Raw genomic sequence first — 27,566 nt, forward strand, 5'->3', positions numbered from 1 at the left:
ATAACTATCTATCTAAAGGAGTTAAGGGGTTAATAACTGGTTAAGAAATGGTATCAAGTAACCAACTGTGATGTCTAAAGGCCTATTATGTGAAATGAATAAAGACTGTCATAGTACATAATCATGAGTTAAAGTTGGGAAAAGAATGAATATGGCTTATAGAACAATTACAAAAAAGCAGTTTAGTCAATTATGGATCAGGAGTCTAAAAAGAAAAGTGGGAATTCACTGCCAACATAATAAAAGAAATTAACAAACAGACTCACTAGTGTGGCAATATTTCTATAACCAAACAAGGCCATTCTCTATATCAAAGAATGGTAAAAATCCCTTTCAGGTGAATTACTTTAATTTGGAGTCTCTACAGAATGCTGCCTAAAATGAAGCAATATTTTCAGAATATCATGTTAATGCTCTACACTTACAATGTATGAAAAAGATGAGTAAACACATCATTAGCCAACATTTTTGCCAAGCAAATACTACCACAAGTATGTGAGAAATGACATTATGTTTTTGACTTGAATAACCAAATCACCATATGAGTTATTCTCCCTTAACACCGATTTTCCAAGCTACACTTTACAAATTAATAACTTGTATTCTGGAACAAATGATTGAAAAATTCTAGCTCCCTTCTAAGAAATTCCTTTATTTGGATTTAAAACTACCTTAACATTACAATAAGTACATGTGGATTTACAACTACCTTAATGATACAATAAGGACAACAATACTTTTTTCAACTAATGGAAATGACCTTTTTGCCAAACACTAAAACATTTACCAGAAGTTGACTGTGATGGTGACCGCTGTGGCATGTGGCCACCAAATTCTGAGGAGGGTGGGTACTGAGGGTATGGGCCAGGCACTCCTGGGCCCCCTGGAACGTGCGGGCCATTGGAAAACCCATCCATGGAACTACTGTTAGACCCTGCTGGTGGGAATGAGTCCTGGGAGTTTGAAGACCCTGGAAAACATATGTGTTTATTTACGTATTTTTGTACTCAAGTTTACGAAGGACAACTATAAAAATACAAAACCAACACATAAAATTATTTTGTGAAGTAAAACAAAATCCTCTATACAATACATATAATCTACCATATGTAAAAAACTGCATGGTACGTGCAGCATCTCTCTAGTACTTTGGACATTACCAGTACTTTTCACACTGGTGGTCAGAATGCAATTTTCTATGACTGTATGGCAATTACTCTCTAATCTTAATATTCAATAAAATTTGTGTTAAAAGAGAGTGACTCTAAAACAGATAGGAAGTTCCAAGGTTATGAAAGATGGATATAAGACAGAAAATGAGAGGGGAAAAATGGAAAAAGAATGAGGTTCATGAGTAAAGTTTTTAAAAACTTGCTAAGAGCGAGTCAAGGTCAAATTTGATAATCAATAAATTGAAAGGTCTGGTGGTGATACAACTATCATAGATTAGTTTAACTATTTACCTATCTATATCTCTCATGCCTGTTCCTAACTAAAGCTCCCTCAAAGGGGTGGCCTCACCTATAGAGTCTCCATAACTAGCCACACCTATAGAGTCTCCATAACTAGCCACACCTATAGAGTCTCCATAACTAGCCACACCTACAGAGTCTCCATAACTAGTCAAAATTTCAAAGCCATTACTTTTCTTTCAATATGAAAGTTACAGTCACAGACAAAAGTCCACATCAAGGCCAGGCCTTAATTGAAACGAGAGAGAGAGAGAGAGAGAGAGAGAGAGAGAGAGAGAGAGAGAGAGACAGAGAGAGAGACAGAGAGAGAGACAGAGAGAGAGACAGACAGAGAGACAGACAGAGAGACAGACGGACGGACAGACATACAGGCAGACAGAGAACAGAGAGTATTTACAAAATTTGGAATTGAAAAACCTGTCTTTTAAAATGTCTGGCAGGTCATAGTTAGTGGAAAAGACATGAGAAGGCAGAGAGATCCAAAGCTTTGAGGTGATGGGAAAGAAACAATTTGATCTAGTACATAATGAATGGATAAGAGAGATGTGTGGAAATAAAGAGGTGGTTGTGAGAGCAGAAGAGGGTGTGTTGAAATGGTTTGGACATATGGACAGATTGAGTGAGGAATGGCTGACAAAGAGGATACATGTGTTAAGAAAATTGGGAGACCAAATTGGAGATGGAAGGATGGAGTGAAAAAGATTTTGAGCAATTGGGGCCTAAACGTGCGGGAGGAAGAAAGGTGTGCACGGAATAGAGTGAACTGGAACAATAGGGTTAACATGCTGTCAATAAAATAAACATGTGAAACATCCAGAGTAAACCATGGAAAGTTCTGCAAGGCCTGAATGTGGATAGGGAGCTGTGGTTTCGGTGCATTACAAATGAAAACTCGTGTATAAATGTGAGCAGATCTTGTCTTTCTTTGTCTGTTTGCTGGTGCTATCTCAGCTTCTTGCCAAATCTATCAACATTTGATGGGTTTTCCTCTTGCTCATCATATTCTTTGGGGTTTAATACAAAAAAGTTTAATCCAGTATGAAAATTCTTTAGGTTCACTTGAATAACGTGCACTTATTGACTGGTAACTGAGAGATAGAACTGTAAGAGATGCTCTGATGTATACTAAGCCAGGATCATCTGACGTTCACTATCATATGCATGCAGCCGTTAGCACTGGCGGACGTACAACCGAGCGTAATTTTATATTGACATATATTTTTCAATTCATATTTCTTTCATGGTCGTTAGTAAAGACGGTTGTAAGTCGGGTAGCAATGCTCTTTCCTGAAGGGCAGGGTAGCACCAGGAATGGATGAAGCCAAACAAGTATGAATATGTACATGTGTATTTCAATTTCTAAAAAGGGAAGCAGAAGGAGGAGTCAAGTGGGGAGTGCTCATCCTCCTCGAAGGCTCAGATTGGGGTGTCTGAATGTGTGTGGATGTAATCAAAATGACAAGCAAGGAGATAGGTAGTTTGTTGAGGAAAGAAACCTAGATGTTCTGGCTCTGAGTGATATGAAGCTCAAGGGTAAAGGGGAAGAGTGGTTTCGGAAAGTCTCAGGAGTAAAGTCAAGGGTTGGTGAAAGGAAAAGAGCTAAGGAAGGAGTAGCACTACTGAAGTAGGAGTTGTGGGAGTATGTAATAGAGTGTAAGAAAGTACATTCTAGACCAATGTTGGTAAAACTTGAAGTGGATGGAGAGAGATGGGTGATTATTGGTGCCTATGCACTTGGTCATGAGAAGAAAGATCATGGGAGACAAGTGTTTTGGGAGCAGCTGAGCGAGTGTGTCAGCAGCTTTGATGCATGAGACTGGGTTTTAGTGATGTGTGATTTAAATGCGAAGGTGAGTAATGTGGCAGTTGAGGGTATAATTGGTGTACATGAGGTGTTCAGCATTGTAAATGGAAATAGTGAAGAGCTTGTAGATTTTTGGGCTAAAAAAAGACTGGTGATTGGAAATACCTTGTTTAAAAGGACAGATATACATAAATATGTGTATACGAGAAAGAGAGATGGTCAAAGGGCATTACTGGATTACTTGCTAATTGATAGCCGGGAAAAGAGGCTCTTGGATGTAAATGTGCTGAGAGGGGCAGCTGGAGGGATGTGTAACCACTACCTTGTGGAGGTGATGGTGAAGATCTGTAAAGGTTTTCAAAAAAGAAAACAGAATGTTGGGGAGACAAGGGTGGTGAGAGTAAGTGAGCTAGGAAAGGAGATTTGTATGAGGATGTACCAGGAGAGATTGAGTGTAAAATAGCAAATGGCGAGAGCAAATGATGTGAGAGGAGTGAGTGAGGAACGGGGTGTATTTAGGGAAGCAGTGATAGCTTGCACGAAAGATGCACGAGACATGAGAAAGGTGGGAGGTGAGCAGATTAGAGAGGGTAGTGAGTGGTGGGATGAAGAAGTAAAGTTGTTAGTGAAAGTGAAAAGAGAGGCATTTGGACGATACTTGAAGGGAAATAGTGCATATGACTGGGAGATGTATAAAAGAAAGCATCAGGTCAAGAAAAAGGGGCAAGGGTTGAAAAAGAGGGCAAATGAAAGTTGGGTGACTGAGCATCATTAAATCTTAGGTAAAATAAAAAGAAGTTTTGGAAGGAGATAAATAATGTATGTAAGACAAGAGAAGAAATGGGAACATTGGTGAAGGAGGCAAATGGGGAAATAATAACAAGTAGGAATAAAGTGAGGAGATGGAGCTGAGTATTTTGAAGGCTTCTTGAACGTTTGTTGAATGTTTGAAAGTGTTTGATGAAAGAGTGGCAGATATGGGGTGTTTTGGGTGGGGCAGTGTGCAAAGTGAGAGGGTCTGGGAGAATAGTTTGGTTAAGAGAGAAGACGTAGTGAAAGTTTTGCGGAAGATGAAATTGAGAAAGGCGGCGGGTTTGGATGGTACTGCAGTGGAATGTATCGAAATGGGGTGACTGTGTTGCTGACTGGTTGGTAAGGATATTCAATGTATGTATGGGCCATGGTGAAGTGCCTAATGATTGGCAGAATGCATGCATAGTGCCACTGTACAGAGGCAAAGGAGGTAAAGGGGAGTGTCCAAACTACTGAGGCATAATTCTATTGAGTATTCCTGGGAAATCATATGGGAGGGAACTAATTGAGAGGGTAAAGGCATGTACAGAGCATCAGATTGGGGAAGAGCAGTGTGGTTGCAGAAGTGGTAGAGGATGTGTGGATTAGGTGTTTGCTTTGAAGAAGGTATGTGAGAAATACTTAGAAAAACTGATGGATCTGTATGTAGCATCTATGGATCTGGAGAAGGCATATGATAGGGTTGATAGAGATGCTTTATGGAAGGTTTTAAGAGTGTATGGCGAGGGAGGTAAGATGCTAGAAGCAGTGAAAAGTTTTTACCAAGGATGTTAGGCATGTGTATGAGTAGGAAAAGAGGAGAGGGACTGGTTCCCAGTGAATGTCAGTCTGCGGCAGGGGTGTAATATTCCCATGGTTGTTTAATTTGTGTATGGATGGGGTGGTTAAGGAGGTCTGTGCCTGAGTTTTGGAGAGAGGGGCAAGTATGCAGTCTTCTGGGGATGAGAGGTCTTGGGAAGTGAGTCGGTTGCTGTTTGCTATTGGTACAGCTCTGGTTGCTGATCAGAGTGAGAAACTGCAGAAGTTGGTGAATGAGTCTGGAAAAGTGTGTGAAAGGAGAAAGTTGAGAGTAAATGTGAATAAGAGCAAGGTTAATTATTAGGTTCAGCAGGGTTGAGGGACAAGTTTATTGGAATGTAAGTTTGAGGGAATAATTGGTATGCATGGGGTGTTCAGTGTTGTAAATGGAAATGGTGAAGAGCTTGTAGATTTATGTGCTGAAAAAGGACTGATGATTGGGAATACCTGGTTTAAAAAGCGAGATATACATAAGTATACTTATGTAAGTAGGAGAGATGGCCAGAGAGCGTTATTGGATTACGTGTTAATGGACAGGCGTGCGAAAGAGAGACTTTTGGATGTCAATGTGCTGAGAGGTGCAACTGGAGGGATGTCTGATCATTATCTTGTGGAGGCTAAGGTGAAGATTAGTATGGGTTTTCAGAAAAGAAGAGTGAATGTTGGGGTGAAGAAGGTGGTGAGAGTAAGTGAGCTTGGGAAGGAGACCTGTGTGAAGAAGTATCAGGAGAGACTGTGTACAGAATGGAAAAAGGTGAGAACAATGGAAGTAAGGGGAGTGGGGGAGGAATGGGATGTATTTAGGGAATCAGTGATGGATTGCGCAAAAGATGCTTGTGGCATGAGAAGAGTGGGAGGTGGGCTGTTTAGAAAGGGTAGTGAGTGGTGGGATGAAGAAGTAAGAGTATTAGTGAAAGAGAAGAGAGAGGCATTTGGACGATTTTTGCAGGGAAAAAATGCAATTGAGTGGGAGAAGTATAAAAGAAAGAGACAGGAGGTCAAGAGAAAGGTGCAAGAGGTGAAAAAAAGGGCAAATGAGAGTTGGGGTGAGAGACTATCAGTAAATTTTAGGGAGAATAAAAAGATGTTCTGGAAGGAGGTAAATAGGGTGCGTAAGACAAGGGAGCAAATGGGAACTTCAGTAAAGGGCGTAAATGGGGAGGTGATAACAAGTAGTGGTGATGTGAGAAGGAGATGGAATGAGTATTTTGAAGGTTTGTTGAATGTGTCTGATGACAGAGTGGCAGATATAGGGTGTTTGGGTCGAGGTGGTGTGCAAAGTGAGAGGGTTAGGGAAAATGATTTGGTAAACAGAGAAGAGGTAGTAAAAGCTTTGCGGAAGATGAAAGCCGGCAAGGCAGCAGGTTTGGATGGTATTGCAGTGGAATTTATTAAAAAAGGGGGTGACTGTATTGTTGACTGGTTGGTAAGGTTATTTAATGTATGTATGACTCATGGTGAGGTGCCTGAGGATTGGCGGAATGCTTGCATAGTGCCATTGTACAAAGGCAAAGGGGATAAGAGTGAGTGCTCAAATTACAGAGGTATAAGTTTGTTGAGTATTCCTGGTAAATTATATGGGAGGGTATTGATTGAGAGGGTGAAGGCATGTACAGAGCATCAGATTGGGGAAGAGCAGTGTGGTTTCAGAAGTGGTAGAGGATGTGTGGATCAGGTGTTTGCTTTGAAGAATGTATGTGAGAAATACTTAGAAAAGCAAATGGATTTGTATGTAGCATTTATGGATCTGGAGAAGGCATATGATAGAGTTGATAGAGATGCTCTGTGGAAGGTATTAAGAATATATGGTGTGGGAGGCAAGTTGTTAGAAGCAGTGAAAAGTTTTTATCGAGGATGTAAGGCATGTGTACGTGTAGGAAGAGAGGAAAGTGATTGGTTCTCAGTGAATGTAGGTTTGCGGCAGGGGTGTGTGATGTCTCCATGGTTGTTTAATTTGTTTATGGATGGGGTTGTTAGGGAGGTAAATGCAAGAGTTTTGGAAAGAGGGGCAAGTATGAAGTCTGTTGGGGATGAGAGAGCTTGGGAAGTGAGTCAGTTGTTGTTCGCTGATGATACAGCGCTGGTGGCGGATTCATGTGAGAAACTGCAGAAGCTGGTGACGGAGTTTGGTAAAGTGTGTGGAAGAAGAAAGTTAAGAGTAAATGTCAATAAGAGCAAGGTTATTAGGTACAGTAGGGTTGAGGGTCAAGTCAATTGGGAGGTGAGTTTGAATGGTGAGAGGCTGGAGGAAGTGAAGTGTTTTAGATATCTGGGAGTGGATCTGTCAGCGGATGGAACCATGGAAGCGGAAGTGGATCATAGGGTGGGGGAGGGGGCGAAAATTTTGGGAGCCTTGAAAAATGTGTGGAAGTCGAGAACATTATCCCGGAAAGCAAAAATGGGTATGTTTGAAGGAATAGTGGTTCCAACAATGTTGTATGGTTGCGAGGCGTGGGCTATGGATAGAGTTGTGCGTAGGAGGATGGATGTGCTGGAAATGAGATGTTTGAGGACAATGTGTGGTGTGAGGTGGTTTGATCGAGTAAGTAACGTAAGGGTAAGAGAGATGTGTGGAAATAAAAAGAGCGTGGTTGAGAGAGCAGAAGAGGGTGTTTTGAAGTGGTTTGGGCACATGGAGAGAATGAGTGAGGAAAGATTGACCAAGAGGATATATGTGTCGGAGGTGGAGGGAACGAGGAGAAGAGGGAGACCAAATTGGAGGTGGAAAGATGGAGTGAAAAGGATTTTGTGTGATCGGGGCCTGAACATGCAGGAGGGTGAAAGGAGGGCAAGGAATAGAGTGAATTGGAGCGATGTGGTATACAGGGGTTGACGTGCTGTCAGTGGATTGAATCAAGGCATGTGAAGCGTCTGGGGTAAACCATGGAAAGCTGTGTAGGTATGTATATTGCGTGTGTGGACGTGTGTATGTACATGTGTATGGGGGGGGTTGGGCCATTTCTTTCGTCTGTTTCCTTGCGCTACCTCGCAAACGCGGGAGACAGCGACAAAGTATAAAAAAAAAAAAAAAAAAAAAAAAAAAAAAAAAAAAAAAAAAAAGTTTGAATGCAGAAAAATTGGTTGTAGACTTAGCAGCGGATGAAACCATGGAAGCAAAAGTGAGTCATAGAGTGGGGGAGGGGGCGAAGGTTCTGAGAGTGATGAAGAATGTGTGGAAGGGGAGAACGTTATCTCAGAAAGCAAAAATGGGTATGTTTGAAGGAACAGTAGTTCCAACAAGGTTATGTGGTTGCAAGGCATGGGCTTTAGACAGGGCTGTCCAGAGGAAGGTGGATGTGTTTGAAATGAAATGTTTGAGGACAATATGTGGTGCAAAGTGGTTTGATCAAGTAAGTAATGAAGGGGAAAAAGAGATGTGTGGAATTATAAAGTGTGCAGTTGAGAGAGCAGAAGAGGGTGTGTTGAAATGGTTTGGATATATGGAGAGAATGAGTGAGGCAAGATTGACAAAGAGGATATATGTGTCAGAAGTGAACAGAACACGGAGATGCAGGAGACCAAATTGGAGGTGGAAGGATGGAGTGAAAAAGATTTCGAGCGATTGGGACCTGAACATACAGGAGGGTTAGAGGCATGCAAGGAATAAAGTGAATTGGAATAATGTGGTATATATCAAGTAGTGGTGATGTGAGGATATGGAGTGAGTATTTTGAAGGTTTGTTGATTGTGTTTGATGATAGAGTGGCAGATATAGGGTGTTTTGTTCAAGGTGGTGTGTGAAGTGAGAGGGTCAGGGAGAATGGTTTGGTAAACAGAGAAGAGGTAGTGAAAGCTTTGCTGAAGATGAAAGCTGGCAAGGTGGCAGGTTTGGATGGTATTGCAGTGGAATTAATAAAAAAAGAAAGGGGGTGACTGTGTTGTTGACTGGTTGGTAAGGATGTTCAATGTACGTATGGTTCAGAGTGAAACGCCTGAGGACGGCAGAATGCATGTATAGTGCCAATGTACAGAGGCAAAGGGGATAAAGGTGAATGTTCAGATTACAGAACTATAAGTTTGAGTATTCCCGGGAATATGGGACGGTATTGATTGAGAGGGTAAAGGCAGGTACAGAGCATCAGATTGGGGAAGAGCAGTATGGTCTCATAAGTGGTAGAGGATGTGTGGATCAGGTGTTTGCTTTGAAGAATGTATGTGAGAAACACTTGGAAAGACAGATGGATTTGTATGTAGCATCTATGAATCTGGAGAAGGCATATGATAGAGTTGATAGAAGTGCTTTGTGGAAGGTATTAAGAGTAAATGGTGTGGCAGTAAGTTGCTGGAAGCAGTGAAAAGTTTTTACCAACGATGTAAGGCATGTGTACAAGTAGTTAGAGAGGAGGGTGATTTTTTCCCAGTGAATGTCGGTTTGCGGCAAGGGTGCATGAGGTCTCCATGGTTGTTAAATTTGTTTATGGATGGGTGGTTAGGGAGGTGAATGCAAGAGTTTTGGAGAGAGGGGGCAAGTATGCGGTCTGTTGTAGATGAGAGGGCTTGGGAAGTGAGTCAGTTGTTGTTCACTGATGATACACCACTGGTGGCTGATTTGGGTGAGAAACTGCAGAAGTTGGTGACTGAGTTTGGTAAAGTGTGTGAAAGAAGAAAGCTGAGAGTATATGTGAATAAGAGCAAGGTTATTAGGTTCAGTAGGGTTGAGAGACAAGTACATTAGGAGGTAAGTTTGAATGGAGAAAAACTGGAGGGAGTGAAGTGTTTTAGATATCTGAGAGTGGATTTGGCAGCAGATGGAACCATGGAAGCAGAAGTGAGTCACAGGGTGGGGGAGGGGGCGAAGGTTCTGGGAGTGTTGAAGAATGTGTGAAAGGCAAAGCAAAAATGGGTACGTTAGAAGGAGTAGCGGTTCCAACAATGTTATATGGCTGCGAGGTGTGGGCTACAGATAGAGTTGGGCGGAGGAGAGTGGATGTGCTGGAAATGAGATGTTTGAGGATAATACGTGGTGTGAGGTGGTTTGATCGAACAAGTAAAGGGTAAAAGAAATGTGTGGAAATAAAAAGAGTGTGGTTGAGAGAAAGCAGAAGAGGGTGTTTTGAAATGGTTTCGTCACATGGAGAGAATGAGTGAGGAAAGATTGACAAAGAGGATATATGTGTCGGAGGTGGAGGGAACGAGGAGAAGTGGGAGACCAAATTGTGGAACCACTATTCCTTCAAACATACCTATTTTTGCTTACCAAGATAATGTTCTCGACTTCCACACACTTCTCAACACTCCCAGAACTTTTGCCCCCTCCCCCACCCTGTGACTCACTTCCACTTCCATCATTCCATCTGCTGCCAAATCCACTCCCAGATATCTAAAACACTTCACTTCCTCCAGTTTTTTCCATTCAAATTTACCTCCCAAGCAACTTGTCCCTCAGTCCTACTGTACCTAATAACCTTGCTCTCATTCACATTTACTCTCAGCTTTCTTCTTTCACACACTTTACCAAACTCAGTCACCAACTTCTGCAGTTTCTCACCCAAATCAGCCACCAGCACTGTATCATCAGCGAACAACAACTGACTCACTTCCCAAGGCCTCTCATCGTAACAGATTGCATACTTGCCCCTCTCTCCAAAACTCTTGCATTCACCTCCCTAACCACCCATCCATAAACAAATTTAACAACCATGGAGACCTCATGCACCCTTGCCGCAAACCGACATTCACTGGGAAAAAATCACCCTCCTCTCTAACTACTTGTTGCATTCACTTCCCTAACAACCACATCCATAAACAAATTAAACAACAATGAAAACATCACGCACCCCTGCTGCAAAATGACATTCACTAAGAACCAATCACTTTCCTCTCTTCCTACTCCTACACATGCCTTACATCATCGATAAAAACTATTCACCATTTCCAGCAACTTGCTTCCCACACCATATACTCTTAATACCTTCCACAAAGCATCTCTATCAACTTTATCATATGCCTTCTCCAGATCCATAAATGCTACATACAAATCCATTTGTTTTTCTAAGTATTTCTCACATATATATACTTAAAGGTAAAGGGGAAGAGTGGTTTGGGAATGTCTTGGGAGTAAAGTCAGGGGTTAGTCAGAGGACAAGAGCAAGGGAAGCACTACTCCTGAAACAGGAGTGGTGGGAGTATGTGATACAGTGTAAGAAAGTAAACTCTAGATTGATATGGGTAAAACTGAAAGTGGATGGAGAGAGATGGGTGATTATTGGTGCATATGCACCTGGGCATGAGAAGAAAGGTCATGAGAGGCAAGTGTTTTGGGAGCAGCTGAGTGAGTGTCTTAGTAGTTTTGATGCATGAGACCAGGTTATAGTGATGGGTGACTTGAATGCAAAGGTGAGTAATGTGGCAGTTGAGGGAATAATTGGTGTACATGAGGTGTTCAGTGTTGTAAATGGAAATGGTGAAGAGCCTGTAGATTTATGTGCTGAAAAAGGACTGGTGATTGGGAATACCTGGATTAAAAAGAGAGATATACATAAGTATACGTATGTAAGTAGGAGAGATGGCCAGAGAGCATTACTGGATTACGTGTTAATTGATAGGCGCGCGAAAGAGAGACTTTTGGATGTTAATGTGCTGAGAGGTGCAACTGGAGGGATGTCTGATCATTATCTTGTAGAGGTGAAGGTGAAGATTTGTAGAGGTTTTCGGAAAAGAAGAGAGAATGTTGGGGTGAAAAGAGTGGTGAGAGTAAGTGAGCTTGGGAAGGAGACTTGTGTGAGGAAGTACTAGGAGAGACTGAGTACAGAATCGAAAAAGGTGAGAACAAAGGACGTAAAGGTAGTAGGGGAGGAATGGAATGTACTTAGGGAAGCAGTGATGGTTTGCGCAACAGATGCTTGTGGCATGAGAAGCTTGGGAGGTGGGCAGATTAGAAAGGGTAGTGAGTGGTGGGATGAAGAAGTAAGAGTATTAGTAAAAGAGAAGAGAGAGGCATTTGGACGATTTTTATAGGGAAATATTGGATGACTTTTGCAGGGAAATAATGTAAATGAGTGGGACATGTATAAAAGAAAGAGGCAGGAGGTCAAGAGAAAGGTGCAAGAGGTGAAAAAGAGGGCAAATGTATGTATTACTCATAGTGAGGTGCCTTAGGATTGGCAGAATGCTTGCATAGTGCCATTGTACAAAGGCAAAGGGGATAAAAGTGAGTGCTCAAGTTACAGAGGTACAAGTTTGTTGAGTATTCCTGGGAAATCATACGGTGGGTATAGATTGAGAGGGTGAAGGCATGCACAGAGCATCAGATTGGGGAAGAGCAGTGTGGTTTCAGAAGTTGTTGAGGATGTGTGTCAGGTGTTTGCTTTGAAGAATGTATGTGAGAAATACTTAGAAAAGCAAATGGATTTGTATGTAGCATTTATGGATCTGGAGAAGGCATATGATAGAGCTGATAGGGATGCTCTGTGGAAGGTATTAAGAATATATGGTGTAGGAGGCAAGTTGTTAGAAGCAGTGAAAAGTTTTTATCGAGGATGTAAGGCATGTGTACGTGTGGGAAGAGAGGAAAGTGATTGGTTCTCAGTGAATGTAGGTTTGCAGCAGGGGTGTATGATGTCTCCATGGTTTTTTAATTTGTTTATGGATGGGGTTGTCAGGGAGGTGAATGCAAGAGTTTTGGAAAGAGGGGCAAGTATGAAGTCTGTTGTGGACGAGAGAGCTTGGGAAGTGAGTCAGTTGTTGTTCGCTGATGATACAGCACTTATGGCTGATTCATGTAAGAAACTGCATAAGCTGGTGACTGATTTTGGTAAAGTGTGTGAAATAAGAAAGTTGAGAGTAAATGTGAACAAGAGCAAGGTTATTAGGTACAGTAGGGTTGAGGGTCAAGTCAACTGGGAGTTAAGTTTGAATGGAGAAAAACTGGAGGAAGTGAAGTGTTTTAGATATCTGGGAGTGGATTTGGCAGCGGATGAAACCATGGAAGTGGAAGTGAATCATAGGGTGGGTGGAGGGGGCGAAAATTCTGGGAGCGTTGAAGAATGCGTGGAAAAAGAGAACATTACCTCGGAAAGCAAAAATGGGTATGTTTGAAGGAATAGTGGTTCAAAAAATGTTATATGGTTGCGAGGCATGAGCTATGGATAGAGTTGTGCGGAGGAGGGTGGATGTGCTGGAAATGAGATGTTTGAGGACAATATGTGGTGTGAGGTGGTTTGACTGAGTAAGTAATAATAGGGTAAGAGAGATGTGTGGTAATAAAAAGAGTGTGGTTGAGAGAGCAGAAGAGGGTGTTTTGAAATGGTTTCATCACATGGAGAGAATGAGTGAGGAAAGATTGACAAAGAGGATATATGTGTCAGAGGTGGAGGGAATAAGGAGAAGTGGGGGACCAAATTGGAGGTGGAAAGATGGAGTGAAAAAGATTTTAGGTGACTGGGGCCTAAACATGCAGGAGGGTGAAAGGTGTGCAAGGAATAGAGTGAATTGGAATGATGTGGTATACAGGGGTCGATGTGCTGTCAATGGATTGAACCAGGGCATGTGAAGCGTCTGGGATAAACCATGGAAAGTTCTGTGGGGCCTGGATGTGAAAAGGGAGCTGTGGTTTCGGTGCATTATTACATGACAGCTAGAGACTGAGTGTGAATGAATGTGGCCTTTGTTGTCTTTTCCTAGCGCTACCTCGCACACATGAGGGGGAGGGGGTTGTTTTTGCATGTGTGGCGAGGTGGCGATGGGAATGAATAAAGGCAGACAGTATGAATTATGTACATGTGTATATATGCCTGTGTGTGTATATATAAATGTACGTTGAGATGTATAGGTATGTATATTTGCGTGTGTGGACGTGTATGTATATACATGTGTATGTGGGTGGGTTGGGCCATTCTTTCGTCAGTTTCCTTGCGCTACCTCGCTAACGCGGGAGACAGCGACAAAGCAAATAAATAAAAAAGATAAAATATATATTTATCCCCTTTAAAAAAGGGGGTGACTGTATTGTTGACTGGTTGGTAAGGTTATTTAATGTATGTATGACTCATGGTGAGGTGCCTGAGGATTGGCGGAATGCGTGCATAGTGCCATTGTACAAAGGCAAAGGGGATAAGAGTGAGTGCTCAAATTACAGAGGTATAAGTTTGTTGAGTATTCCTGGTAAATTATATGGGAGGGTATTGATTGAGAGGGTGAAGGCATGTACAGAGCATCAGATTGGGGAAGAGCAGTGTGGTTTCAGAAGTGGTAGAGGATGTGTGGATCAGGTGTTTGCTTTGAAGAATGTATGTGAGAAATACTTAGAAAAGCAAATGGATTTGTATGTAGCATTTATGGATCTGGAGAAGGCATATGATAGAGTTGATAGAGATGCTCTGTGGAAGGTATTAAGAATATATGGTGTGGGAGGCAAGTTGTTAGAAGCAGTGAAAAGTTTTTATCAAGGATGTAAGGCATGTGTACGTGTAGGAAGAGAGGAAAGTGATTGGTTCTCAGTGAATGTAGGTTTGCGGCAGGGGTGTGTGATGTCTCCATGGTTGTTTAATTTGTTTATGGATGGGGTTGTTAGGGAGGTAAATGCAAGAGTCTTGGAAAGAGGGGCAAGTATGAAGTCTGTTGGGGATGAGAGAGCTTGGGAAGTGAGTCAGTTGTTGTTCGCTGATGATACAGCGCTGGTGGCGGATTCATGTGAGAAACTGCAGAAGCTGGTGACGGAGTTTGGTAAAGTGTGTGGAAGAAGAAAGTTAAGAGTAAATGTGAATAAGAGCAAGGTTATTAGGTACAGTAGGGTTGAGGGTCAAGTCAATTGGGAGGTGAGTTTGAATGGAGAAAAACTGGAGGAAGTGAAGTGTTTTAGATATCTGGGAGTGGATCTGTCAGCGGATGGAACCATGGAAGCGGAAGTGGATCATAGGGTGGGGGAGGGGGCGAAAATTTTGGGAGCCTTGAAAAATGTGTGGAAGTCGAGAACATTATCTCGGAAAGCAAAAATGGGTATGTTTGAAGGAATAGTGGTTCCAACAATGTTGTATGGTTGCGAGGCGTGGGCTATGGATAGAGTTGTGCGCAGGAGGATGGATGTGCTGGAAATGAGATGTTTGAGGACAATGTGTGGTGTGAGGTGGTTTGATCGAGTAAGTAACGTAAGGGTAAGAGAGATGTGTGGAAATAAAAAGAGCGTGGTTGAGAGAGCAGAAGAGGGTGTTTTGAAATGGTTTGGGCACATGGAGAGAATGAGTGAGGAAAGATTGACCAAGAGGATATATGTGTCGGAGGTGGAGGGAACGAGGAGAAGAGGGAGACCAAATTGGTGGTGGAAAGATGGAGTGAAAAGGATTTTGTGTGATCGGGGCCTGAACATGCAGGAGGGTGAAAGGAGGGCAAGGAATAGAGTGAATTGGAGCGATGTGGTATACAGGGGTTGACGTGCTGTCAGTGGATTGAATCAAGGCATGTGAAGCGTCCGGGGTAAACCATGGAAAGCTGTGTAGGTATGTATATTTGCGTGTGTGGACGTGTGTATGTACATGTGTATGGGGGGGTTGGGCCATTTCTTTCATCTGTTTCCTTGCGCTACCTCGCAAACGCGGGAGACAGCGACAAAGTATTAAAAAAAAAAAAAAAAAAAAATATATATATATTTATCATCTATTTGTTATACTTTGTCACTGTCTCCCGCGTTAGCGAGGTAGCGCAAGGAAACTGATGAAAGAATGGCCCAACCCACCCACATACACATGTATATAAATACATGTCCACAAAAGCACATATACATACCTATACATCTCAACGTATACATATATACACATGTACATAATTCATACGGTCTGCCCTTCTTCATTCCCGTCGCCACCCCGTCACACATGAAATGAAAACCCCCTCCCCCCACATGTGCGCGAGGTAGCGCCAAGAAAAGGCAACAAAGGTCACATTCGTTCACAGTCTGTCTCTAGCTGTCATGTATAATGCACCGAAACTACAGCTCCCTTTCCACATCCAGGCCCCACAGAACTTTCCATGGTTTACCCCAGACGCTTCACATGCCCTGGTTCAATCCACTGACGGCACATCAACCCTACTTACATATGTATACTTGTGTATGTCTCTCTTTTTGAACCAGGTATTCCCAATCACCAGTCCTTTTTCAGCACATAAATCTACAAGCTCTTCACCATTTCCATTTACAACACTGAACACCCCATGTACACCAATTATTCCCTCAACTGCCACTTACTCACCTTTGCATTCAAATCACCAATCACTATAACCCGGTCTCGTGCATCAAAACCACTAACACACTCACTCAGCTGCTACCAAAACACTTGTCTCTCATGATCTTTCTTCTCATGCCCAGGTGCATATGCACCAATAATCACCCATCTCTCTCCATCCACTTTCAGTTTTACCCATATCAATCTAGAGTTCATTTTCTTACACTGTATCACATACTCCCACCACTCCTGTTTCAGTAGCGCAACTCCTTCCCTTGCGCTTGTCCTTTCACTAACCCCTGACTTTACACCCAAGACATTCCCAAACCACTCTTTCCCTTTACCCTTGAGCTTCGTTTCACTCAGAGCCAAAACATCCAGGTTCCTTTCCTCAAACATACTACCTATCTCTCCTTTTTTTGCATCTTGGTTACATCCACACACATTTAGACACCCCAATCTGAGCCTTCAAGAAGGATGAGCACTCCCCGCATGACTCCTTCTTCTGTTTCTCCATTTAGAAAGTTGGGGTGAAGAGAGTGGCGAGGTACCGTTAAGAACAGAGGACTGAGCCTTTAAGGGAATATCCTCACTTGGCCCCCTTCTCTATTCCTTCTTTTGGAAAATTAGAAATGAAAGGGGAGGATTTCCAGCACCCCACTCCTTCCCCTTTTAGTTGCCTTGTACAACATGCAGGGAATACGTGGGAAGTATTCTTTCTCCCCAATCCCAAGGGATAGAGCAAAGGACGTAAGGGGAGTGGGGGAGGAATGGGATGTATTTAGGGAAGCAGTGATGGCTTGCGCAAAAGATGCTTGTGGCGTGAGAAGCGTGGGAGGTGGGCAGATTAGAAAGGGTAGTGAGTGGTGGGATGAAGAAGCAAGATTATTAGTGAAAGAGAAGAGAGATGCATTTGGATGATATTTGCAGGGAAATAGTGCAAATGAGTGGGAGATGTATAAAAAAAAAAAAAGAGGCATGAGGTCAATAGAAAAGCGCAAGAGGTGAAAAAGAGGGCATATGAGAGTTGGGGTGAGAGAGTATCATTAAATTTTAGAGAGAATAAAAAGATGTTTTGGAAGAAGGTAAATAAAGTGCTTAAGACAACAGAACAAATGAGAACATCTGTGAAGGGGGCTAATGGGGAGGTATTATCAAGTGGTGGTGATGTAAGAAGATGTAGTGAGTATTTTGAAGGTTTGTTGAATGTGTCAGATATGTTGAATGTGTTAGATAATAGAGTGGAAGATATAGGGTGTTTTGGTCAAGGTGGTGTGCGAAGTGAGAGCGGTTAGGGAGAACTATTTGGTAAACAGAGAAGAGGTAGTAAAAGCTTTCCAGATGATAAAAGCCGGCAAGGCAGCAGGTGTGGACGGTATTGCAGTGGAATCTATCAAAAATGGGGGTGACTGTATTGTTGACTGGTTGGTTAAGTTATCTAATGTATGTATGACTCATGGGTGAGGTGCCTGAGGATTGGCAGAATGCTTACACAGTGCCATTATACAAAGGCAAAGGGGATAAAAGTGAGTGCTCAAATTACGGAGGTATAAGTTTGAGGAGTATTCCTGGGAAATTATATGGGAGGGTATTGATTGAGAGGGTGAAGGCACATACAGAGCATCAGATTGGGGAAGAGCAGTGTGGTTTCAGAAGTGGTAGAGGATGTGTGGATCAGGTGTTTGCTTTGAAAAATGTATGTGAGAAATATTTAGAAATGGATTTGTATTTCTAAGTCAATTGGGAGGTAAGTTTGAATGGAGAAAAACTGGAGGAAGTGAAGTGTTTTAGATATCTGGGAGTGGGTTTGGCAGCAGATGGAAACATGGAAGCTGAAGTGAATCATAGGGTGGGGGAGGGGGCAAAAGTTCTGGAAGCATTGAAAAATGTGTGGAAGTTGAGAACATTATCTCATAAAGCAAAAATGGGTATGTTTGAAGGAATAGTGGTTCCAATAATGTTACATGGTTGTGAGGTGTGGGTTATAGATAGAGTTGTGTGGAGGAGGGTGGATGTGTTGGAAATGAGATGTTTGAGGACAATATGTGATGTGAGGTGGTTCGATCCAGTAAGTAATGTAAGGATAAGAGAGATGTGTGGTAATAAAAAGAGCGTGGTTGAGAGAGCAGAAGAGGGTGTTTTGAAATGTTTTGGGCACATGGAGAGAATGAGTGAGGAAAGATTGACCAAGAGGATATATGTGTCGGAGGTGGAGGAAACGAGAAGTGGGAGACCAAATTGGAGGTGGAAAGATGGAGTGAAAAAGATTTTGTGTGATCGGGGCCTGAACATGCAGGATGGTGAAAGGCGGGCAAGGAATAGAGTGAATTGGATCGATGTGGTATACCGGGGTTGACAAGCTGTCAGTGGATAGAATCAGGGCATGTGAGGCGTCTGGGGTAAACCATGGAAAGTTGTGTGGGGCCTGGATGTGGAAAGGTAGCTGTGGTTTCGGGCATTATTGCGTGACAGCTGGAGACTGAGTGTGAACGAATGGGGCCTTTGTTTTCTTTTCCTAGTGCTACCTCGCACACATGAGGGGGGAGGGGGATGGTATTCCATGTGTGGCGAGGTGGCGATGGGAATGAATAGGGGCAGACAGTGTGAATTGTGTGCATGGGTATATATGTATGTGTCTCTGTGTGTATATATATGTGTATGTATGTATATTTGTGTGTGTGGGGGCGTGTGTGTGTACATTGTGTATGGGGGTGGGTTGGGCCATTTCTTTCGTCCGTTTCCTTGCGCTACCTCGCAGACGTGGGAGACAGCGACAAAGCAAAATAATAAATAAATATATATAAATAAGGTGAGGCTAAGGTGAAGATTTGTATGGGTTTTCAGAAAAGAAGAGTGAATGTTGGGGTGAAGAGGGTGGTGAGAGTAAGTGAGCTTGAGAAGGAGACTTGTGTGAGGAAGTACCAGGAGAGACTGAGGACAGAATGGAAAAAGGTGAGAACAATGGAAGTAAGGGGAAGTGGGGGAGGAATGGAATGTATTTAGGGAATCAGTGATGGATTGCACAAAAGATGCTTGTGGCATGAGAAGAGTGGGAGGTGGGTTGATTAGAAAGGGTAGTGAGTGGTGGGATGAAGAAGTAAGATTATTAGTGAAAGAGAAGAGAGAGGCATTTGGACGATTTTTGCAGGGAAAAAATGCAATTGAGTGGGAGATCTATAAAAGAAAGAGACAGGAGGTCAAGAGAAAGGTGCAAGAGGTGAAAAAGAGGGCAAATGAGAGTTGGAGTGAGAGAGTATCATTTAATTTTAGGGAAAATAAAAAGATGTTCTGGAAGGAGGTAAATAAAGTGCGTAAGACAAGGGAGCAAATGGTAACTTCAGTGAAGGGCACAAATGGGAGGTGATAACAAGTAGTGGTGATGTGAGAAGATGGAGTGAGTATTTTGAAGGTTTGTTGAATGTGTTTGATGATAGAGTGGCAGATATAGGGTGTTTTGGTCGAGGTGGTGTGCAAAGTGAGAGGGTTAGGGAAAATGATTTGGTAAACAGAGAAGAGGTAGTAAAAGCTTTGCGGAAGATGAATGCCGGCAAGGCAGCAGGTTTGGATGGTATTGCAGTGGAATTTATTAAAAAAGGGGGTGACTGTATTATTGACTGGTTGGTAAGGTTATTTAATGTATGTATGACTCATGGTGAGGTGCCTGAGAATTGGCGGAATCCGTGCATAGTGCCATTGTACAAAGGCAAAGGGGATAAGAGTGAGTGCTCAGATTACAGAGGTATAAGTTTGTTCAGTATTCCTGGTAAATTATATGGGAGGGTATTGATTGTGAGGGTGAAGGCATGTACAGAGCATCAGATTGGGGAAGAGCAGTGTGGTTTCAGAAGTGGTAGAGGATGTGTGGATCAGGTGTTTGCTTTGAAGAATGTATGCGAGAAATAATTACAAAAGCAAATGGATTTGTATGTAGCATTTATGGATCTGGAGAAGGCATATGATAGAGTTGATAGAGATGCTCTGTGGAAGGTATTAAGAATATATGGTGTGGGAGGCAAGTTGTCAGAAGCAGTGAAAAGTTTTTATCAAGGATGTAAGGCATGTGTACGTGTAGGAAGAGAGGAAAGTGATTGGTTCTCAGTGAATGTAGGTTTGCGGCAGGGGTGTGTGATGTCTCTATGGTTGTTTAATTTGTTTATGGATGGGGTTGTTAGGGAGGTAAATGCAAGAGTTTTGGAAAGAGGGGCAAGTATGAAGTCTGTTGTGGATGAGAGAGCTTGGGAAGTGAGTCAGTTGTTGTTCGCTGATGATACAGTGCTGGTGGCTGATTCATGTGAGAAACTGCAGAAGCTGGTGACTGAGTTTGGTAAAGTGTGTGAAAAAAGAAAGTTAAGAGTAAATGTGAATAAGAGCAAGGTTATTAGGTACAGTAGGGTTGAGGGTCAAGTCAATTGGGAGGTAAGTTTGAATGGAGAAAAACTGGAGGAAGTAAAGTGTTTTAGATATCTGGGAGTGGATCTGGCAGCGGATGGAACCATGGAAGCGGAAGTGGATCATAGGGTGGGGGAGGGGGCGAAAATCCTGGGGGCCTTGAAGAATGTGTGGAAGTCGAGAACATTATCTCAGAAAGCAAAAATGGGTATGTTTGAAGGAATAGTGGTTCCAACAATGTTGTAAGGTTGCGAGGCGTGGGCTATGGATAGAGTTGTGCGCAGGAGGATGGATGTGCTGGAAATGAGATGTTTGAGGACAATGTGTGGTGTGAGGTGGTTTGATCGAGTAAGTAACGTAAGGGTAAGACGGATGTGTGGAAATAAAAAGAGGGTGGTTGAGAGAGCAGAAGAGGGTGTTTTGAAATGGTTTGGGCACATGGAGAGAATGAGTGAGGAATGATTGACCAAGAGGATATATGTGTCGGAGTTGGAAGGTACGAGGAGAAGTGGGAGACCAAATTGGAGGTGGAAAGATGGAGTGAAAAAGATTTTGTGTGATCGGGGCCTGAACATGCAGGAGGGTGAAAGGAGGGCAAGGAATAGAGTGAATTGGATCGATGTGGTATCATGGGGTTGACGTGCTGTCAGTGGATTGAATCAGGGCAAATGAAGCGTCTGGGGTAAACCATGGAAAGCTGTGTAGGTATGTATATTTGCGTGTGTGGACGTATATATATACATGTGTATGGGGGTGGGTTGGGCCATTTCTTTCGCCTGTTTCCTTGCGCTACCTCGCAAACACGGGAGACAGCGACAAAGCAAAAAAAAAAAAAAAAATATACAAATTTTTTTTTTTTTCTTTTTTTTTTGCTCTGTCGCTGTCTCCTGCATTTGCAAGGTAGCGCAAGGAAACAGACGAAAGAAATGGCCCAACCCACCCCCATACACATGTATACACATACACGTCCACACACGCAAATATACATACCTACACAGCTTTTCATGGTTTACCCCAGCGCGTCAACCCCGGTATACCACATCGATCCAATTCACTCTATTCCTTGCCCTCCTTTCACCCTCCTGCATGTTCAGGCCCCGATCACACAAAATCTTTTTCACTCAATCTTTCCACCTCCAATTTGGTCTCCCACTTCTCCTCGTTCCCTACACCTCCGACACATATATCTCTTGGTCAATCTTTCCTCGCTCATTCTCTCCATGTGCCCAAACCATTTCAAAACACCCTCTTCTGCTCTCTCAACCACGCTCTTTTTATTTCCACACATCTCTCTTACCCTTACGTTACTTACTCGATCAAACCACCTCACACCACACATTGTCCTCAAACATCTCATTTCCAGCACATCTATCCTCCTGCGCACAACTCTATCCATAGCACACGCCTCGCAACTATACAAAATTGTTGGAACCACTATTCCTTCAAACATACCCATTTTTGCTTTCCGACATAATGTTCTCGACTTCCACACATTCTTCAAGGCTCCCAGGATTTTCGCCCCCTCCCCCACCCTATGATCCACTTCCGTTTCCATGGTTCCATCCGCTGCCAGATCCACTCCCAGATATCTAAAACACTTTACTTCCTCCAGTTTTTCTCCATTCAAACTTACCTCCCAATTGACTTGACCCTCAACCCTACTGTACCTAATAACCTTGCTCTTATTCACATTTACTCTTAACTTTCTTCTTTCACACACTTTACCAAACTCAGTCACCAGCTTCTGCAGTTTCTCAGATGAATCAGCCACCAGCGCTGTATCATCAGCGAACAACAACTGACTCACTTCCCAAGCTCTCTCATTCACAACAAACTTCATACTTGCCCCTCTTTCCAAAACTCTTGCATTCACCTCCCTAACAACCCCATCCATAAACAAATTAAACAACCATGGAGACATCACACACCCCTGCCGCAAACCTACATTCACTGAGAACCAATCACTTTCCTCTCTTCCTACACGTACACATGCCTTACATCCTCGATAAAAACTTTTCACTGCTTCTAACAACTTGCCTCCCACACCATATATTCTTAATACCTTCCACAGAGCATCTCTATCAACTCATATGCCTTCTCCAGATCCATAAATGCTACATACAAATACATTTGCTCTTCTAAGTATATCTCACAAACATTCTTCAAAGCAAACACCTGATCCACACATCCTCTACCACTTCTGAAACCACACTGCTCTTCCCCAATCTGATGCTCTGTACATGCCTTCACCCTCTCAATCAATACCCTCCCATATAATTCACCAGGAATACTCAACAAACTTTTTTTTTTTTTTTTTTTTTTCATACTATTCGCCATTTCCCGCGATAGCGAGGTAGCGTTAAGACCAGAGGACTGGGCCTTTGAGGGAATACCCTCACCTGGCCCCCTTCTCTGTTCCCTTTTGGAAAATTAAAATAAAAAAATGAGAGGGGAGGATTTCCAGCCCCCCGCTCCCTTCCCTTTTAGTCGCCTTCTACGACACGGAGGGAATACGTGGGAAGTATTCTTTCTCCCCTATCCCCTCAACAAACTTATACCTCTGTAATTTGAGCACTCACTCTTATCCCCTTTGCCTTTGTACAATGGCACTATGCATGCATTCCGCCAATCCTCAGGCACCTCACCATGAGTCATACATACATTAAATAACCTTACCAACCAGTCAATAATACAGTCACCCCCTTTTTTAATAAATTCCACTGCAATACCATCCAAACCTGCTGCCTTGCCGGCTTTCATCTCCCACAAAGCTTTTACTACCTCTTCTCTGTTTACCAAATCATTTTCCCTAACCCTCTCACTTTGCACACCACCTCGACCAAAACACCCTATATCTGCCACTCTATCATCAAACACATTCAACAAACCTTCAAAATACTCACTCCATCTCCTTCTCACATCACCACTACTTGTTATCACCTCCCCATTTGCGCCCTTCACTGAAGTTCCCATTTCCCATATATATACATATATGGAAAGAGGGGCAAGTATGAAGTCTGTTGTGGATGAGGGAGCTTGGGAAGTGAGTCAGTTGTTGTTCGCTGATGATACAGCACTGGTGGCTGATTCATGTGAGAAACTGCAGAAGCTGGTGACTGAGTTTTGTAAAGTGTGTGAAAGAAGAAAGTTAAGAGTAAATGTGAATAAGAGCAAGGTTATTAGGTACAGTAGGGTTGAGGGTCAAGTCAATTGGGAGGTAAGTTTGAATGGAGAAAAACTGGAGGAAGTAAAGTGTTTTAGATATCTGGGAGTGGATCTGGCAGCAGATGGAACCATGGAAGCGGAAGTGAATCATAGGGTGGGGGAGGGGGCGAAAATCGTGGGAGCCTTGAAGAATGTGTGGAAGTCGAAAACATTATCTCGGAAAGCAAAAATGGGTATGTTTGAAGGAATAGTGGTTCCAACAATGTTGTATGGTTGCTAGGCGTGGGCTATGGATAGAGTTGTGCGGAGGAGGGTGGATGTGCTGGAAATGAGATGTTTGAGGACAATGTGTGGTGTGAGGTGGTTTGATCGAGTAAGTAATGTAAGGGTAAGGGAGATGTGTGGAAATAAAAAGAGCGTGGTTGAGAGAGCAGAAGAGGGTGTTTTGAAATGGTTTGGGCACATGGAGAGAATGAGTGAGGAAAGATTGACCAAGAGGATATATGTGTCGGAGGTGGAGGGAACGAGGAGAAGTGGGAGACCAAACTGGAGGTGGAAAGATGGAGTGAAAAAGATTTTGTGTGATCGGGACCTGAACACGCAGGAGGGTGAAAGGAGGGCAAGGAATAGAGCGAATTGGATCGATGTGGTATACCGGGGTTGACGTGCTGTCAGTGGATTGAATCAGGGCATGTGAAGCGTCTGGGGTAAACCATGGAAAGTTGTGTGGGGCCTGGATGTGGAAAGGGAGCTGTGGTTTCGGGCATTATTGCATGACAGCTAGAGACTGAGTGTGTACGAATGGGGCCTTTGTTGTCTTTTCCTAGTGCTACCTCGCACACATGAGGGGGGAGGGGGATGGTATTCCATGTGTGGCAAGGTGGCAATGGGAATGAATAAAGGCAGACAGTGTGAATTGTGTGCATGGGTATATATGTATGTGTCTGTGTGTGTATATATATATGTGTACATTGAGATGTATAGGTATGTATATTTGCGTGTGTGGACGTGTATGTATATACATTGTATATGGGGGTGGGTTGGGCCATTTCTTTTGTCTGTTTCCTTGCACTACCTCGCAAACGCGGGAGACAGCGGCAAAAAAAAAAAAAAAAAAAAATATACAGGTAGGTGGTAACTGATAGGTTGGGAAGCAACCACCTGGGGGGGTATATTACCATCACTACCTGTCTGGGTATCGGGATGGTTAGTGATGGTTGCATAGTGAACCAGCACTTCAGAGCTTGTCAAACTCACTACTAAGTAACTGCCTTCTCTTTCTACCTCACCCACATGTAGACTACTGGCATTCTGTCCAGAAATGTATAATCTCTCCTTGTTACACATAACAGTTGACAACACTCAACTCACACAGTTCATTCTTTGTAACTCTAGATTTTCCTGCAGTGAACACTGTGCTAACCTTGCCTTCTGGCAACACAGCAGAAGTGGTAGATAAAAGTAGTAGATACAAAAATTTAGGCTGAGGCATTAGGATGAAACATTAGGTAGACATAGTAGGTAGGGACATTAGGCAAGAGTATAAGGCAGTCGTATTAGGTAGTAGTAGGCTGGCAGCCAAAGACCAGGGAGGTATATTACCAGTGCTACCCACCTGGTATCGGGAGGGTTAGTGATGGTTGCACAGTGAGCCAGCACTTCAGTGGCTGTCACGGTGCACTCCTCTGAACCAGGAAGCAGTCTTTCCTTTCTGCCTCACCCACACGTGGACTACTGGCATTCTGTCCACAAACATACAATCTCTTCTTGTTACATAACAGTTTAACAACACTTATTTCACACAGCTCATTCTTCATAACTCTAGATTTTTCTGCAGTGAGCACTATGCACTAGCCCTGCCTTTTGGCAAAATGGTAAGAGCAATAGATAGAAGCAGTAAGTGGGAACATTTAGGAAGGAGCATTAGGTAAAAAGATTAGGTAGAAATAGCAAGTAGGAGCATTAGGTAGACACATTAGGTAGTATGAGTCATTAAGAAAATAAGGTAGGTGCCTCTATAATCACTGCACTAGAGTTGCTCTCTGCCAGTGGCTTGGTAAGGGTGAGCAATAAAGGCTAAGAAACAGCTAATTATGGAGACTGTATTGCCATGGTCAACCTCTTGAGGGAGTTCTAGTTGGAACAGGTATCAGAAATATAGATAAACAGATAGATAGATTAGGTAGTAATAGTCAGAAGGAACATTACCAAGGAGCCTCTGCAAACACTGCATAAGAGTTGCCCTCTGCCAGTGGCCTGTTAAGGGTGAGGCACTAAAGGCTAAGAAGCTCCAATGGAGTTCACTAGTTATGGAGACTCTTTTTGCCGTGGTCATCCCCTGAGGGAGTTCCAGTTGGGAATAGGTGTCAGACATAGATGGATGAATAGACAGATGGATAGATATATCAGATACATACATTAGATACATTAGACAGAGAAACAGACAGATATTTCCCATATTAGCAAAGTAGCGTCAGGAACAAAGAAAGGCCACATTTGCTGACATCCATACACTAGCTGTAATTTGCAACTGACTGAAACCAAAGCCCTCCATCCACAACCAGGCCCCACATACCTTTCCATGGTATACCCCAGCTGCTTCATGTGCCATGGTTCAATCTTATGGCAAAACATTGAACCCTTGATCCCACATCCTTACAATTCACTATATCCTTTGCCTGCCTTTCACCCTCCTACATGTTCTGGCCCTGATCACTCAAAATCTTTTTCACTCCATCCTTCTTCCTCAAATTTTGTTTCCTCTTGCTCCTTCTCCCCTCCACCTCTGCCACATATATCCTCTTTATCAAACTCTCCTCCCTCATTCTCTCCATATGTCTAAACCATTTCAGCATATCCCCTTCAGCTCTTTCAACCCCATTCCTTTTATTACCGCACTTCTCTCTTTTCCTTTTCTCACTTTCTCAGTCAAGCCTGGCACCTAACATCGTATACTGTCCATAAACATTTCATTTCCAACACATCCACCCTACTCTTCACATCCATATAACTTCATTACAACTACTATGCCTTCAAACATACAAACTTTTGATCTCTCAAATAATGGCCTCTCTTTCCATACATTTCTTTAAATGTTTTCAGAAACTTTGCATCCTCATCCACAATGTGACTAGCTTCCGTTTTCATGGTTCCATTTGCTGCTATGTCCTTTCCCAGGTATCTAACCCTTCACCTCCTCCATATTTTCTCAATTCAAAATTGCATCCCAACTACCCTGTCCCTCTACCCTGCTACACCTAATAACATTGCATTAATTCACATTTACTATCAAATTTTTCCTTTCACACTGTCTTCCAAGCTCAGTCACCAACTTCTCCACTTACTCACTTGAATCTGCCACTAGTGCTGTGTCATCAGCAAACAACACCCAACTCACTTCCCAGTCCCCCTTATACCCTACAAACTACATACTTGCCCCTCTCTCCAAAATTCTTGCATTCACCCCCTCAGTGACCCACCACATATACAAAGCAAACAGCCATGGTTACATCAAACAACCCAGCCGCTACCCTGGAAGCCACTCTCCCCTCTCTTCCTACATGTAGACATGTCTTACATCCTTAACAAAAATGTATTCTTAAGGCCTTCTAAAGGCATCTCTCAGGTACATCTTCCACATATTCTTTAAAGCAAACACCTGATCCACACATCCTCCACCACTTCTGAAACCATACTGTTCCTCCCTAGCTTGATACTACCCTAGTTTAAATAATTTTCATTTGGGTAGTGTTCATTATCTAAATTCATGGTCTGATCTTGCATTATACTTCAAATTACTACTTCAGTTTCTGGTCGACTTATGTGTTGACTATATCCATTAAATTCTGTCTACTATTTAAACTGCATCTTATATTTCATCTCTCAACAGTTTCCAATGAAAAATATCATCAATACTCACTAAATCACACAAAACATCTGTTGACATATATAAACCTGTTTCACATTACCATT

The 27,566-nt window shown here is 42.8% G+C and overlaps 1 protein-coding gene across 15 annotated transcripts in view; it reads right to left on the reverse strand.

The window, feature by feature from the left end:
- Positions 1–27,566, reverse strand: part of LOC139762749 (trithorax group protein osa-like) — a 437,278-nt gene that overhangs the window by 141,664 nt on the left and 268,048 nt on the right. For all 15 annotated transcript variants that reach the window (XM_071687843.1, XM_071687851.1, XM_071687853.1 and 12 more), the window contains one exon: positions 788–970. In XM_071687843.1, coding sequence (XP_071543944.1) covers positions 788–970 — 183 coding nt within the window. The remainder of the gene's footprint in view (positions 1–787; positions 971–27,566) is intronic.

Source organism: Panulirus ornatus, chromosome 44 (assembly GCF_036320965.1).
Source record: "Panulirus ornatus isolate Po-2019 chromosome 44, ASM3632096v1, whole genome shotgun sequence".
In the NCBI taxonomy this organism is placed as follows: domain Eukaryota; kingdom Metazoa; phylum Arthropoda; class Malacostraca; order Decapoda; family Palinuridae; genus Panulirus; species Panulirus ornatus.